Raw genomic sequence first — 15,697 nt, 5'->3', positions numbered from 1 at the left:
TAACTATAGCACATAAAGCTATAGTACATAGGAGACGTACCACGCGCCAGGAACGCTCCAAACCCTAGGCCGATTCCTGCAGCCCAAGCATTGCTGCTAATCGACACACGGGCGCGTGACTACGGTTGATCTCTTTAGCCAGGTATTCAAAGGGCTGCTCTGAGCTAGAGGTTGGTGCCTGTAGCAGCTGTGGTTCAAGGTTTATGGCTGGTGCATGGTCTGAGTCCCGCCTCCCGCGACTTTGGCCTGCGACCCCAGGACGAGTCGATTGTAGGCGTTTTCAGCTCCGAAAAGCTCTAGAATATACAAGTGCCTGGCTACCGCAAGCCTCTGCAGGTGGTGTACCAAGCTTCCAGAAGCCATGACCGATCGTGTGCATAGGTGCCATGCATCGCGGCCTTGCGTGCCCGTTAGCATTTCCGGAATGCTGTCCTCTGAATGGTGATTTACGATGGCAAAGAATTGTAAGCCTTGCGCTCGGCTTGCGAGTGGACGATCGCAAAGTTAGGACCGATAGTGCGCGGTCGATGACAGCATGAGCTGGGGTTTAGGTTTGCGCAAGCTCGCTACTCTTGCCGAGGTGAAGACTGACCAGTCACCATCGGCTTGGTACCGTACCCAGCACGTCAACTGCCTTTCTGCCATCCTCTCATCTGGGAAGGAGCAATAAACACCACGCCACACCCGCATCCAGGAGACGTACCGCAGTGCAGAGATGCACCAGGTCCTCTAGCCTTGGGCGTAGCATTCGAAGCGCGAAATTCACCCTTAACACGTTGTCTACTTTTACAAATGCGCTACATGCTCCCCCGGCGGTGCTGGTGGCCGCGCGAATCGCATGCCAGTGTTTCTCGTCGCCATAGATGAACCTGTGGACCGTCCCGCGTGCTAATCGTAGTGTCGGACAGTTCTCTTCTTTATGGACTGATCCTACTTACGCGATGTTACAGAGTTGGAGGTTCATGTAGATCCTGCTTTCGTTCCTTCGTTCCGCGTTCACTGAAAGGCCCGCGCTCGTCTGGTGGAGAGAACTCCGACAACGATGACCGGGCATCTGGGGGATCTTCCCGCACCCGTCGGAGTCCAGGATCGCAGAAATGTCCTAGGTTCAGCGGCGTCGTTGGAAGTACTGAAATCGCAATATCGATGCACCAGCAGCTCGCTACGCACCCGCCAACCCGGATGGTGTCAAGTTGTGGGGACAATGAGGTACTGCAGAAGAACGGCTCAGCCTCGCCGAGAGTGAAACGCAGCTTGGCAGTACAGAGATTCGGGACTCTACACAGTCGCGATTTCCGTGGACCTCGATGAACTTGCGCATGGAAGGTTCCTTGTTATTGCGATGAACAGGTTTGCAAGGCGTACGAAACTCTGGCTCGAGAGGTGCCGTCGTGCATATTCGGAGACGGGAGGGATGGCGGCCCAAGCTCGTTAGATAGCAGCTGTCCTGTAATTTTGACACTCTAATGCAGACAAATCAAGCTTCATACCTCGGTGCTGGCGTCGAGATCTGCGTCAAGATCAGCAAAGCCTCCAGGGCTGCAAGGCGTGCCACAACGTTCTTCCAATTCTCCTAAACTTCACTCTTGTTGTTGAAGCGCTGACAAGAAGTCAAGGCGCATCGAAGCTCGAGACAGCACCAGGCACCCGCAAAAAGGAGTGCACTCGGGGAACGGCACGATTTAAAGTTCGCCGCATTTAGCCAGGTGTGCCCAATCGGATTCCCATCCACGCCGTCCCCCAGCTCGACCGGGTGCATGGCCAATGCTGCAACCCCGAGGAGAAGGAGGGAGCTTGAGCGCTGGCTCAGGGTCTGCTAGCCACAAGTCCAGAACCACTCCGGACGAAAACAACGCGAATGCGAGTCATGCGATCCAAAGTATGTTGAATTTCGCATGCGCAAATCGAAGCTCATGAAGGAGGCAAAGGAGATGAGCGTCCGCGTGGATTTCTTCCACCTCGAAGTAGGCAGCCGTGGTATCACCGATATCACCGGTTTCACAGTTATAGTATAGCTGCTCTCGGTCCCACCAAACACACAAATTAATTGTCAACTCGACACATGGTGAAAGACATGCCGCAGAGCCGATTTTATGATTGTACACCCAATCGGCTTGGATGCCACACCAAAGCCTAGCGCATCATGATCGCAGACCTAATAAATCCACGCACTATACCGAGGCCCAGGACGTCATGAGGCAAAGTCCCAACAAATTCACGAGTTATGCCTTCAGCCCAGGACGTCATGAAAGAAGACCAAACAGCTTCACATGCCTCACCGAGGCTCAGTAATTCTACGATCAAAGATCGAGTGGACACTACTGGCATACAGAAAGCCAGACGGAACTTAGGACGTCATTAGCAAAGACCCAACTAACTTAAGAACTACACTACCTCAGGATGTCGTGAGCAAAGATCCAATCTAACCCAAGAGCTACGTCTCAACTCAAGACGTTCAAATCGTGGCATCGCGCCCGGTGTGGCACACGAATCTGTCGTCTCTGCTCGTAAGCCCAGTGAACACACATGTCATATGCGCCCATCGAAAGCCGATGACATTGTGGCCAAAGACGCTGAAACATTCACCAACTAGACGTCAGCCATCAATCGTGACGTCGTCCACCTCGGTGTGGCATGCGAAATGCGTGTTCAGTGGGTCTTTGATCGCGAGGTTGAAGAACATACTTAGGTCAACAACCAAACTCAAGGAGCTCACTTCACATAGCAGTTTGCAAAGACGAAACCGATTTCAAAGTAAAGTGATTAAAACTAACTAACAACAACTATCATACAACAATCATCCCCCTGATGGCCACCAACAACAGAAACGCCAATGCTTGCTAAGAACTATCGCAGATTTTGAGGTGTGCAACAAAGGAAAACCCGGCTGGTCTAGCCAAAGATGCGCGCGTCCTCTCGTGGCCTTTGAGAGTCGCGGCATGATGATGTGTGTGTGTCGGAAAACAACAAAACAAGAACGCTGATTTTTGAACGAGCAAAAAACAAGGAATTCATGCCATCATCGGACCAGATACCCAGGTGAAGTTGCAATCATCCAAACCGTCAGTGGAAAGCAGTGCAGGCTCTCATGCGAGGTATCCCCACTCTTCCTCTTCCTTCGGCAACAAAAGGTATGTGACCTTCAGACCCCCCGATCTTCCAATCGTTTGTGTTGTCGAAATCCAATGGTGGAGGGGGGAAGCAAGCAGGAAAGGTCTGCAAACTTCCATGGCGATAGACGATGACAACGACGACCCAGGTAGGAGGTCGTGGTATCATATGCAAAAACAGACAAACAATCTCGAACCAAGTGTGAATAGACATTACTTCGTCTCAACTCATCCCCATAGACATCGTCAAGATGTCTATTTCTTGCCGAGCAGGCCACCGACCATGCTCATAGGGCCAGAAGCACCCTTCTTTTTGTCCTTCTTGTCGCCGCCGCCGAGCATGTCGCCCAGGCCGCCGAGACCAAGACCGCCGAGTAGCTTGTTGATACCAAGGCCACCCAGAAGTCCATTGACGAGACCACCGAGACCAAGACCGTTGAGCAACTTGCCAACGAGGTTGAGAACACCCGTCAACAGCAGACCAACGGCAGCGATGATCTGGAAGAGGGGCTCGGTGAGCAGGGACCAGAGAGGGTTGAGCTTCTTCTTGGCGTGGGGCATGTCGGAGATCTTCTTCTTCGCGTTGTCGATGGTGGTGACGACGGAGGTAGTAAGCTCCTTGAGGTTGTCGGCGAGCTTGTACTCCTCGGGTGAGGCTTCGCCGGTTTGCTGACGGCCCTTGGCTTGGGCGGCGATGCGACCGTCGGGGTCGAGACCGCGGAGGGAGCCGTTGCAGTCGTTGAGGATGCGAGAGCCTTCCTCGATGAGGGGCTTGACGTTATTGACAAGCTCCTCTTCGTCGAGCTCGTCGCGGGGTGTGCGGTCGGCTTGCTCGATGTGCTGGGCGGTTGTTAGTACATGTTTGTGATGGTGATGGATTAGGAGTGGAACATACCTCAGTGATCTGCTTCATGACAGGCTGGACACGCTGAAGGGTGTCTTCGCAGATGGCAGACATCTTCTTGGCGAGCTCAGAGTCCTCGCGACGCTGCCTCTCCTCGTCGGTCTCATCCTCATCGGGTTCCTCTTGGATGTTCTCCAGGAGAGTGACTTCACCGACTTTGTTGCCATCGTTGTCGACAACATAGCCGTTGTCATCAATCTCGAGACCAGCGCAGTGACCAAGGTCACCAGCAGTGAGACGGCCAACAACATCGCCGTTCTCGTCGCGGACCTCACCCTCCTTGTTGACACGCATGCCAGCCATGGGGTTGACGCGGCGCTCCTTCTCCTCAGGCTCCCAGCGCTCGGCCTTGCCGATGACGTTGCCGTTCTTGTCGTTGATGTCGCCATCTTCATCGACCTTGTGGCCGACAAGCTTCTTGACATCACCCTCAGTGACGCGACCGACGATGTCGCCAGAGGGTGTCTGGACGGTACCGTCCTTGGCAACAGTAGCCTCATCGAAGCCAGCGAAGGGACCCTCGGGTCCTGGGTTCTGACCGTGGGAAAGTTCACCACGTCCAATGACGTTGCCTTCGTTGTCCCAGATCTGGCCCTTGCCATCGACCTTCTTGCCGGCAAGGGTGGTTGGGTCACCCTCAACAACATGTCCGAGAACGGTGCCGCTGGAGTCGACAATGTTTCCAGCCTTGTTGACAGTGCAGCCAGCAAGGGCGGAGAGGTCAACCTCCTCCGCTTCCTCCTCAGACCATGGCTCAGCATGGCCCTTGACATTGCCGTACTTGTCGATGATGTCACCGTCTTCATCAACAGTGTGACCAACAAGCCTCTTGGGGTCACCTTCGGTGAGCTGACCAACACGGTTGCCGTCGTTGTCGTCGACAAATCCGTCCTTGACAACGCGAAGTCCCTCGAATCCAGCGAATGGGCCCTCCTTGCGCTCGGGGCGCTCGTTGGGAGGAATGATGTCACAGCGACCGACAACCTTGCCGGTATCACCGTGGATGAGACCATCGCCGTCGGACTTGCGTCCAGCAAGCTCGCCAAGGTTGCCCTCAACGAGCTTACCGACGGGAATGCCTTCGCCGTTGACGAGGTAGCCCTGCTTGTTCAGGGTGAGACCATCGAGAATGGAAAGGTCGGCGGGCTCCTCCTCCTCTTCCTCCTCAAGAGGCTCAGCGTGGCCCTTGACGTTGCCGTACTTGTCAAGAATGTCACCATCCTCGTCCACAGCCATGCCAACAAGACGCTTGGGGTTGCCCTCAACAATCCTGCCGACAGTGTTCTCATCCTCATCAGCAACCATGCCGCCTTGGATGACGCGGAGTCCCTCAAGACCAGCAAAGATGCCTTCAGGCTTGCTCTCACGCTCGTTCTCGGGGATGAGCTCGCAACGACCGATCTGCTTGCCAGTGTCGTTGAAGATGAGACCCTCTTCGTTGATCTTGCGGCCTGCAAGCTCCTTGGGGTTGCCCTCGACGAGGCGTGCAATAGGCACACCCTCGTCTCCGATGACGTTGCCCTGCTTGTTGACAGTCTTGCCAGCAAGGATAGACAAGTCCTCAGGCTGCTCCTCTTCAGGAGCCTCCTCCTCGGGCTCTTCGTAGCGTTCAGCGTGGCCGACAACTGATCCCTTCTTGTCAAGGATATCACCGTCCTCATCTACGGAACGGCCAACGAGCTTCTTAGCGTCGCCCTCGGTGACCTGGCCAACGCGGTTGCCCTTGTCATCCTCGACGAAGCCATCCTTGACAACGACGAGGCCGTCAAGACCGGCGAAAGGAGCTTCCTCCTCGCCTTCTTCTTGAGGGATGGTCTGGGCGCGGCCAATGACGTTGCCCTTGTTGTCCCAGAACTGACCCTCGGCGTCGCAGGAAGTGCCAGACTTGGAAAGCTTCTTCGCGTCACCTTCGGTAAGCTCGCCAACGACGTTGCCGTTGGAGTCGATGAGCTTGCCAGACTTGTTGACGGTGAGACCATCAAGGATGGAAAGAGGAGGACGGCCGTCGTCCTGAGCTTCCTCGGCAGCGTCCTCAGCATCCTCAGCAGCATCCTGAGCGTCCTCGGCGGCGTCTTGAGCATCTTCGGCGGCATCCTCAGCCTCGCCAACCTTCTGCTCGACCATCTTGGGGAGGGCCTTGACCTTTCCGATGACGTTACCGTCCTTGTCAAGGACCTCACCCTTCTCGTTGATCTTCTTGCCGGCGCACTCGGAAGCCTCGCCCTCGGTAAGCTCACCGATAGGCTCGCCCTCCTCGTCGAGAACCTGGCCCTTCTTGTTGACCTTCAGGCCCTCAAGTTCGTTGATGTCTGGGGTGACCTCAACTTCCTTGACCTCGGGTTCTTCCGGCAACTCGGAAGCCTCAACCATCTTGGGCAGAGCCTTGACCTTGCCGAGCACATTGCCGTCCTTGTCGACGACCTCGCCCTTGTCGTTGATCTTCTTGCCGGCGCATTTGGCAGGGTCACCCTCGGTGAGCTCACCAATGGGCTCGCCTTCCTCATCGAGAACTTGGCCCTTCTTGTTGACCTTGAAGCCCTCAAGCTCATCGATCTCGGGGGTGATCTCCTTCATCTCAGGCTCACCCTCCTCCTCGTCTTGCTCCTCCTCTCCCTCGAGAGGCTCACCAAGCTGCTCCTTGAGCTCCTTGATGGCAGTGAATGCGGCCTCACCAGGGACAACGTCGACCTTGCCGATGACATTGCCATCCTTGTCGAGAACCTCGCCCTGGTCGTTGATCTTCTTGCCAGCGCAGTCGCTGAGCTCACCTTCCTTGAGCTCACCAATCTCCTCGCCTTCAGAATCAAGGACCTTGCCCTTCTTGTTGACCTTGAGGCCGTCCAAGATTCTGGTGTCGAGAGCGCCGGAGGCAGACTCCTTGAGCTTGTCGGCAGCACCCTCAGCAAGTTCGACCGTGCCGAGAACGTTTCCGTCCTTGTCAACAACCTCGCCCTTGTCGTTGACGGTGAGGCCCTTGACGTCATCGATGTTCTCGAGATCGCCGTCAGCAACGTTGCCAACAACGTCGCCATCGTCGTTGAGGATCTCTCCCTGGGAGTTGATCTCCATGCCCTCGAGGGCCTCGACGCCGGGAAGCTCGTCCTCGACGTCAGCAGCCTTCTCCTCAGCGCCGTCCTTAGCATCTTCGGCAGTAGACTTGGCTCCGTCGACGGCATCGGTGACACCCTCGGTGGCGTCACCATCTTCCTCATCCTCATCCTCGTCGTCTTGCTGGTAAGCAGGGAGGTCGGCGGCTTCGGGGGAAAGCTCTGCTTTAGCAATGACGTTGCCGTCATCGTCGAGGATCTCGCCGTTCTCGTTGAACTCCTTGCCCTGGATAGCGGATGGGTCGCCGTCGACAAGGTGACCAACAAAGTCACCATCCTCGTTGAGGATTTGACCAGATCGGTCGGCGGTGAGGCCCTTCAAGATGCTGATGTTGGGCATCTTGTCGCCGGCCTCCTCAGCCTCGTTGGCCTGCTCCTCAACCATCTCAGGTGTAAGTTCGCAGCGGCCAACGAGATCACCATCGTCGTCGAGGATCTCGCCGTTGTCGCCGATGGGGTAACCGGCGAGGTCCTCGGCATCACCTTCTACAAGGCGGCCGACGTTCCTGCCATCCTTGTTCTTGATCATGCCCTCCTCGTCGACTTCGAGGCCCTTGAGCATGCTCAGGTCGGGGGTAGCATCTTCGGCGGCGTCCTTGGCGTCGTCGGTGGCATCCTGAGCCTTGCTCTGGGCGTCCTCAGTGGCGTCTCCTGCAGTGCCTTGGGCATCTTCAGTCGCGTCCTCTGCGGTGTCTTGCGCATCTTCCGCTGCGTCTTCAGCAGTGTCCTTTGCGTCGCCAACCTTGGACTCAGCGGTGTCCTTGGCCGACTCGGCAGTGTCCTGAGCGCCCTCAGCAGTGTCCTCCGCAGTTTCCTGCGCATCTTCTGCTGTGTCTTGGGCAGCCTCCTGGACATCGCTACCAGCATCCTGAGCAGCTCCTTGTGGGTCCTGCTTCGCCTTGCCAGCGAGGTTGGATGCGCGGCCGGCTAGACCGCGAGCACCGCTCAATGCGCCTCCACCGGCTTGCTTGCCGGTGTTAGCGGCCTGCTCGGTGGTCTCTGTCGCATCGTCCTCTGTGTTGTCGGCAGTGTCCTCTGCGGTGTCTTCCGCATCGTCTCCTGCCTTGTGTGTAGCGTCGTCGCCAGTCTCCTCAGCCTCCTCGTCGGCGTCGTTGTCGTCGTCGATGGGCTTGGGGTCGGCCTGCTCTAGTTCGTCACCAGCTTGTGATACCTTGCCGGTGGTGTCTTCAGCAGCCTCTTCCGCCTTGCCCTTGGCATCTTGGGCAGTCTCCTCGCCCTTTTGCTTGGTGTCTTCGGCGGTGTCTTGTGCCTGGTTCTTGGTGTCCTCGGCCTTCTCCTCTCCTTGCTTCTTTACGTCCTCGGCTTGCTCAGGCACATCGGGGGTGGGGGCGTCCTCCGACTTGGGCTTGTTCAGCTTGGGGGCAGATGATTGTGGCTTTCGTCCGAGCTTGGTAGGGGTGCGGGGGGTGTCACCCTTTCCAGCTGCTGGGGAAGGCATGTTGTTGAATAGAACGCTCGAGACGTTGTAGGAGTTGTCGTGTCCGTGATTCACTGTGTAGGATGAGGTGCTGTAGGAAGTAGCTCGATGATGGCCGCTTCCTGATACGTTGCTTGATATAGACTGAGAGCGTGTAGACCGGGGGGAATGTCTATTAGGGGTTGGGGGGAAAGAGTAATACGAGTAGTTGTGGGAGGAAAAGTGTTCGTCTGTCATATATCAATTGACGAATGGTTCGTCTTTGTAGGGATCAGAAAGTGCGGAAGGATCACAGAGAAGCAGGCATTTATGATAACTACTCCTCAATTGAGCATGCTGGAACGGATGACGTCGAATGCTGGTTTCCAGGAGCAAGAGCTTGCGCCTCAGTTGTGGAGAGGCAGAGTAAACCTGCTTTGGCGCCATAGTGTGTGCAACGAACAGGAGGAGTATTGCGTCACACTACTCACAAGCTCCAGCCTCGAGCGGGGCGTCAGCGCATCCTGGTGGCATGGCCTCCACTCAGCGTGGTGAGACAAGCGGGTAGCTGCTGCAACAGGGGTGGGAACGGCCTGTGGCTGGAAATGGGATGGCCTAACATCGTCGATGAACCGCGGAGAGCGGGCTGCTGCCAGGGTTGGAGTTGAATTGCAGCCGGAAGTGGAGCTGAAACGCTCTAGCGAAAAGGCTGCCTACGGTGCTCTTTGCACTGGACGAGGTTAGTTTGCAGGAAGGATACCAATGGCATGCAGGAAGTGAGGTTGGGGAGACATGTGTCATCTCAGGCAGGCCAATACCGGGCGGTCGATACGCCTTCGCAGGCATGAGTGCAGTGCGAAACGAGCTGGTGGAGCAAAAGCACACAGAGCCCAGGCCCGATCGACGGCACTGTGGCTGGCCTTGTCGAGCATCGGGTACGGAATCCCTGGCGGCAGTGTATCCCTCCTATCATTAGGGCGCATGCAGCAGGATGGAAGAGCAAGTCGTGCCGTGTGTGCAAGCAGGTTGCAGCGACGCGTATGATGTTGTCGGGCGCCTGACGTCATGGTGTCGGGAGCTCCCCTGCTCAAACGTCGCTTAGCGGGGTCGTAGCTTCCTTTTGGCGGCCGATCGCTGCATGCTACCAGTCTTCGGTACCACCATCGTGAGCACCACCAGCCATCACCGCGACATGCAAGACGGCATGGGAGATGAGGGACCCTGCGGCGGGCGGAGATCAGGAACGACGGAATTCGGAAGAGTGATGCCGAATAGCTTCATGTCCGAAGAGGCCTGCGCCGTGGTCATGGTGAAGTTGGACTGTGCCGCGATGAACGGCGGGGCTCCAGCGCAACGGTCGGGACGTTGGCCGCATCCCAACTGCGAGTGACACCACGCACCGCTAAGAGGCTGCAGCAAACCCAATCGTTATATTCCCGTGGTACCTACCTCCGGGCAATTCATTGACCCTGACTTGCAGCTGTTAGCTGTCTACTGTAGGAGTATGCGCCACGTGGTTTCGATCACGACAGGCCGTCTCGATCGAGACATGTCCGTCGTACCCATAATTATCCTCGCGCCACAACTGCACAAGCAATTCTGCGCAGACGCACGATCGATCACTTCATCTCAGGTACCCCTATCCTGCCCGCTGCCGAGTCATGCCCAAATAACAGGTTGTCAAACAAAGACACATTTCCCAACCCCCAAAACAAAGATGGGAAATCTGGGTCCGTGACGACGCGTATGATGTCAGTCGCCGCCGTTCGTAAGAATGATGGCGGCACGGAACGGGGTCCGCACGCTTGGAAAGTAATTGTCCGCCACCGAGTCAAGCCATTACCTGCTTTCTGGTTCCTGGATTCTGCGTTTTCGATAGACGGACGTTGATCGCGCGATGATCGTGCAATGACACGCGCGAATAATGCCACATGCATGCTATCTTTAGGAATGCTATTCGTTCTACGACTTCAGGTCTACTGATGGTTCTAGGCAAATCGACAAGAGAGGATATCATGACCACGCGAAATCAAGCCACAGGTAGAAGGCACGGAGGTGAGTATGGGGTCATGCAGGAACAGCAGCAGCCCGCTTCGTAGCTCGCATCGCAGCCAGCCGCTCACACCGCGGGGGCAGACTCCCGACGTCCGTCAGGCGCAATCCCATCTTCGACATCTTCCCCCGACTTGCTCAACCACTTTTTCCTCTTCTGCTTAGCGGCCTCCCGTTCTTTGGGTGTCAGGTCGCCGTTCTCACCGCGGTCTCGACTGAGCCTCTTCCATATTCGCCGTCCAAGACTAGTCTGTTTCTTCTCTGCCTCTTTCCGCTCTGCTTCCTGCGCAAGTAACTGCCGCTCTCGTTGCGCGCTTTCGCTTTTATCCTTTTGCTCTTCCACCTTCCGTTCGTATTCTTCCGGGTGCACGACCTTTGTCTCGGCCTCCTTGACGTGCTCAACCCCATGCTTGAACTTCTTGCGTGTCTTAACGTAAGCTTCAAGGCCGACGAGGACAGCATACGACCGGGAGATGGAGACACGCGACATGTCCACTCCGTTCTCCTTCATGGAATGTACGAACGCACGGAAGTTCTTCGTCGGCGGGCGGTAGTGGCCGGACAGGGGTGAGAGGCGCCGAAGCTGACCATCCTTGACTCTGATCAGACCTGCGGCAGATATGCGCGCACCGTGGAGGAACGAGCTGTGCTGAAAAGCACCCGATTGCTTGATCCCGACGTACAGGCGGAAGGACGTGTCGGCTACCTGTGCTTGCTTAGTACATCTGGCCGACGGAGGAGAGTGCACAACTTACAAATATCCATGAGTTCGGCTTCACTGAACTACGGAGAAGGTGGTTCAGAATAGTCGCGGCTGACACATGTTTGAGTTTCGAAACGCCCTTAGCTTTGTCGAGGTCCTCATTGACGTAGTGTTCTGCCTCCTCTGCCTCCGCATCGCTCTCAGATATAGACGAGCTTGAGCTCACCGAGATCATTGAACTTCGTCGCAGGGTCTTGCTTTGTCCAGAGTGCAGCTTTGCTTTGGGACCGTAGGCAGGAGTGTCATCGTCGACCGGTACAATACCGTTGACACTATCTTTGTACTCCGTGGTCGTGTTTAGGCGCTCTCCGTTCTTCGCCCAGCATAGACGACCCTCGTCGTCAATGGTGACCAGGTAATTCTGACGCTCCTCCCGCGACAGATAGCGCACGCGCTCTGTGTCGAGCCTCTCTCTAGAGACGGTCGGATGCTCAAAGTGCCTACCCTCGCCATGGTCGAGCCAGTAGAAGAAGTTCTCGTGAGTCTCTGCCTTCTTCCACTGCTCGTGATAGGCTCTCAGGTTACTGCCGTAGCGATGCTTCTGGTCCACCATCTCCAGGAAGTACTGGAGGTCCATCATCTTGGCAGTCTTCTCGCGCTCCGCCTTGGACTCGTTCTGCTTCCGTCGTTGTTCCGTGTGGTTCTCGGGCGCATCCTCGTCGTCCGTCTCTGAGGCATCGTGGGGATCGTCAGCGCCCGCTCGTCGCGCAATCTCGCCGACTCGTTTCCACTTCTCGCGCGCTGCTATGGAGTTCGCTCGTTCACGTGCTTCGGGGGTAGTGAGGTTGTCGCGCAGAGCCGCGTCTTCCGAGCGCGGCTTGGGCTTCGTCGCATTGCGCCATTTCGCTTGAGAGGTTTAGCTTGGGCGCAGTAGAGAGGGTGGTGGACTGCTAACCGTCGCGTATCGCCTGGTACCATTAGCCACACCTCTCTATGTAGTGCGAACGTCTCCCACCTCTGCCCACCGTGCGCTAGCATCCAGGCCCATGCCTTGGAGCTGCCTGCGCTCCCGGTAGCCGCGATAGTTGCGCTGGATCATCTGCGCGGCTTGCGCTTGCTCTTGATCGTTTGTCCCCATGTGCGACTGGCGAGCCGCAACATCTTGGGCGCTGACCATTCTGGCTCCGTCGACATATATGTGGCGCAGGACATTGAATCAGGCAGAGGGTGGTGGGTAGGTGAGGCTTGACAGCTGGATTTCGGTGGGGCTAGTGAGGAGACATCCCTGCTGTTCGGCTTTTCGGCAGTGGCCGCGTCATCGCGCATCGCAAGGTAAGGAAACCACCATCTTTTACCAACGGCTATAGCAACGGAAAGTATCGCTTGCAGTCATCTGCGGGCATTGGATTGTCACCACGTCGTAACAAGTTTCCCGTGACTTCAACGCTCTCGCGCGACACGCCCGGTTGAGTAGAGCATGGGTTATTTACCAGCCCTCGTACTGCTCCACAGCATGGCGGGCACTGATATGTATAGACTAAAGACATGAACACAGCTTCGAATACGTCCAGAGATCTTGTCTGACCTCCAGGACTCTCAACTCAATTTCTTTATTCCCAAGCTCAATTTACGGTACCAACTCCTAACTCGACAAATCGATAAGTCGTGTCAACCAGGTAGGTTAGCTCATCTGCGCCACAGCTGGGATATCACTCCCGATCCATGAAGGGCTGCGAAGGGCCTCTTCCGTCATCATGTTGATCCCAGCCCCTATTAACCTCCAACGTCGACCCTTCGAACTTTGAACTCCTCTCATCATCTCACAATCCTAATTGACCACCATGACTGAAACATCAGCATTGAAGCGCGCAGCTTCCGAAGAGCCCGACGTATCGAGCGAGCCATCTAATGGCGTCAAGAAAGCCAAGAAAGTCGGCACTACGGACCCAACAACATCGACAGCGGAGCTAGAGAGTATTGGAGCTACGGAAGCAGCCCCAGCTCGCGATGAACCAAATGACGATGTTGCATTGCAGCAGAAAGATGCGACATCCAAAGACCTCAATGAGAAGAGCGGCACCGAAGTGCAGCAACCCAAGACAATCGCCCCAGTGCCCGAACCCACCAAAGCAGAAGACGAGGACGAGGACGAGGACGACGAGAGCGAAATCGAGAAATCAGTTTCGCCGGACGGTAGCGATGAGGACTACGATTCCGAAGAAGACGGCGATGACGAACCCTACGGTTACGGTCTTGAACGCGATCCCGACCAAGGCGGTTTGGCGATGCCACCCGGCCTTGACGAGGAATATGATGAGTTGGCGAATGATTATTGAAGTTCGAAGCCAGATGATGAGTTTGATGAGTACGTGGAAAAGCGTGACAAGGAAGCCATTTGAGGATATGGCTTTAACAAGCGACTCGGACGACAGCGAGGAAACAGCTGACCGGAAACGAGCAGGACTGGAAATTGACATGGGTGATTTTCGATGTCTTCATGTGTACTTCAGGCCCGCGTGCTTTCGCAAGACGTTGCCATGGTTATTCGTATGTATCAATATGTTGACATCTTATTCTCAGTCATTCGTTGCTGCTCTTAACTACTTGAAATGTATGTATTTTGTACTTTCACTCTTAATTTATCTCTGTGTACCTGATGCGATGTGATGGTTCATCTGCGTTGTCGCAGTACAATCAGTGCATGTTTCAAAGAGGCAATTACGACGCGGAGAATTGTTCCGCAACACATTATGAACACATTGATGCCTTCGTCACCATCGGGAAAGAGCCGCTGTCAGAGTCGTCCGATCTTATTGTTTGCACCTGCACTTTCCTTCCACACGCGATCCCACGACGTCATCGTCACAGATAAAGCACGCAAACACAAACACCCACCTCACCTTCTTCTCCACAGCTCCAAGCCACCGCTTCTTCTACTCAAGCATCACCTACAGCCCTACCTCTATCAGTCACCATGAGCGACATTCTCAGCGAGAAGGTGTCCTCTGACGCGAGCAGCGATGCTACCACCCTTTCGCAGCGATTCCAAGACCAATTGGAAGCCATCCTCAAGAAGCTGCGAAAAGACCCGAGCACCATCACAGCCGAGGAAGCCCGTATTCTATCTGAGAACGTCGCTACACGTGACGACAGAGCGGTCCGCATTATCTCTGCCGTCGAATCCCTAGCTATTGCTAACAAGGTGTGGATTAGAAGGGATCCAGTCAAGCTCAGGCTTCTCATCGTTCCCTGCTGATGGCCGCCAAGGACCTGCATATCGCTGTAGATGGCAGCCCTGACGAGGCGACCACCGAGGTTCTTCGTGTTGCCCAGAGCATCGTTAGCAGTACGTGCCTACTTCCACATGTCATCCCGCTTGATCCTTCGCTCCACATCAAGACAAACACTGACAATCTATAGAACTGCAAAAGGCCGTCGGCCATACCAATGCTCCTCACCCTGAAGTCGAAGCCGAGCTCCAGGAGGAAATCGCTAGGATCGAACCCAAGATTGCGCAAGGCACTGTCACCAAGGCTGAAGCCGATCATCTCCATTCTCTCGAGGCCCGCGCCCACGGTCATACCGAGAAGGGCGGCATCGCCGCTGTCGCCCAGTCTGTTGCAGCCAGACGTGAGCGTCAACTATCACTGAGCAGTAGCACTGGCTCTATCTTGAGTCCTGTCAACGGAAGATCTCGTGCCAACAGTAGGAACTTCACATCACCTCAGCAACGGTCTCGTCAAGAGAAGGAAGATGACTCCCATAATGCGGAGATGACTATGAGGCCTAAGATCGAGGCGGGCTTTGCCGCCGCATCGGGGATGGATGATCCACAGACTCTCGATGCTCGTGCCAACCGCGGCACTGAGGAACATGTATGCTTGGGGCTCTGTGAATCGCACGCCAGCAACGGAAGTGCTCGCGCCAGCGATGAACGTCCCCGCGCCAGTAGCGAGAGCATCAACTCCCGTGACACATTGTCTGGCTCCAAACATCACGGCGATCTACAAGACGGTAATTCTGCTGTCTCGCCCAAGGGAGAGAACGGCTTCTCTACTCAACCAAACCCCAAAACAGTCCAGCCGCAAGAGATGCCGACCAACGGCCACACCGAGAAGAGCGGACTCAGCCCCACTGCGCAGTCCTTCGTTTCCCGTAGACAAGAGTCTCTCAGCGATGTTTCCAACTCCTCCGCGACTAAGCACCACAAAGAGCAGTCACAGCCCGACAAGGACCTTAACAAGGTTGATGAGGAGCTTGAAGACAACGAGCACGAAACCTACGTGAAGAGGCTCGTGCAGGACGGTCATGGTCGAGTGGACGAGAACGGGAAATTGCTGGCTGAGCCGAGCTATGACGCGGACGATCGATGAGGCAGTGAGGCATGGGGGTGACATGATAGGA

The 15,697-nt window shown here is 55.7% G+C and overlaps 4 protein-coding genes across 4 annotated transcripts; 2 read left to right on the top strand and 2 right to left on the bottom strand.

The window, feature by feature from the left end:
- Window positions 1–3,365: 3,365 nt before the first annotated feature.
- J4E79_009847 (uncharacterized protein) lies at window positions 3,366–8,580 on the bottom strand (the record flags this gene model as incomplete). The annotated part of the gene is made up of 2 exons (XM_049358688.1): window positions 3,366–3,950; window positions 4,006–8,580. 2 exons carry the CDS (start codon window positions 8,578–8,580, stop codon window positions 3,366–3,368), a joined length of 5,160 nt encoding a protein of 1,719 aa, XP_049206791.1.
- Window positions 8,581–10,657: 2,077 nt separating this feature from the next.
- On the bottom strand, window positions 10,658–12,470 carry J4E79_009846 (uncharacterized protein; the record flags this gene model as incomplete). Its single annotated transcript, XM_049358687.1, has 4 exons — window positions 10,658–11,296; window positions 11,346–12,199; window positions 12,249–12,261; window positions 12,309–12,470. The coding sequence occupies 4 exons, from the start codon at window positions 12,468–12,470 to the stop codon at window positions 10,658–10,660; spliced, it is 1,668 nt and encodes a 555-aa protein (XP_049206790.1).
- A 664-nt stretch (window positions 12,471–13,134) lies between these two features.
- Window positions 13,135–13,692, top strand: J4E79_009845 (uncharacterized protein; the record flags this gene model as incomplete). The annotated part of the gene is made up of 2 exons (XM_049358686.1): window positions 13,135–13,610; window positions 13,632–13,692. 2 exons carry the CDS (start codon window positions 13,135–13,137, stop codon window positions 13,690–13,692), a joined length of 537 nt encoding a protein of 178 aa, XP_049206789.1.
- A 575-nt stretch (window positions 13,693–14,267) lies between these two features.
- Window positions 14,268–15,666, top strand: J4E79_009844 (uncharacterized protein; the record flags this gene model as incomplete). Its single annotated transcript, XM_049358685.1, has 3 exons — window positions 14,268–14,495; window positions 14,561–14,639; window positions 14,714–15,666. The coding sequence occupies 3 exons, from the start codon at window positions 14,268–14,270 to the stop codon at window positions 15,664–15,666; spliced, it is 1,260 nt and encodes a 419-aa protein (XP_049206788.1).
- Between the last annotated feature and the right edge of the window lie 31 nt (window positions 15,667–15,697).

This window comes from Alternaria viburni, assembly GCF_023758015.1.
Source record: "Alternaria viburni strain BMP 2772 chromosome Unknown scaffold_27, whole genome shotgun sequence".
NCBI lineage: Eukaryota > Fungi > Ascomycota > Dothideomycetes > Pleosporales > Pleosporaceae > Alternaria > Alternaria viburni.
The sequence above is the reverse complement of the archived record's forward strand: the minus strand, read 5'-3'. Positions and strand labels throughout refer to the sequence as shown.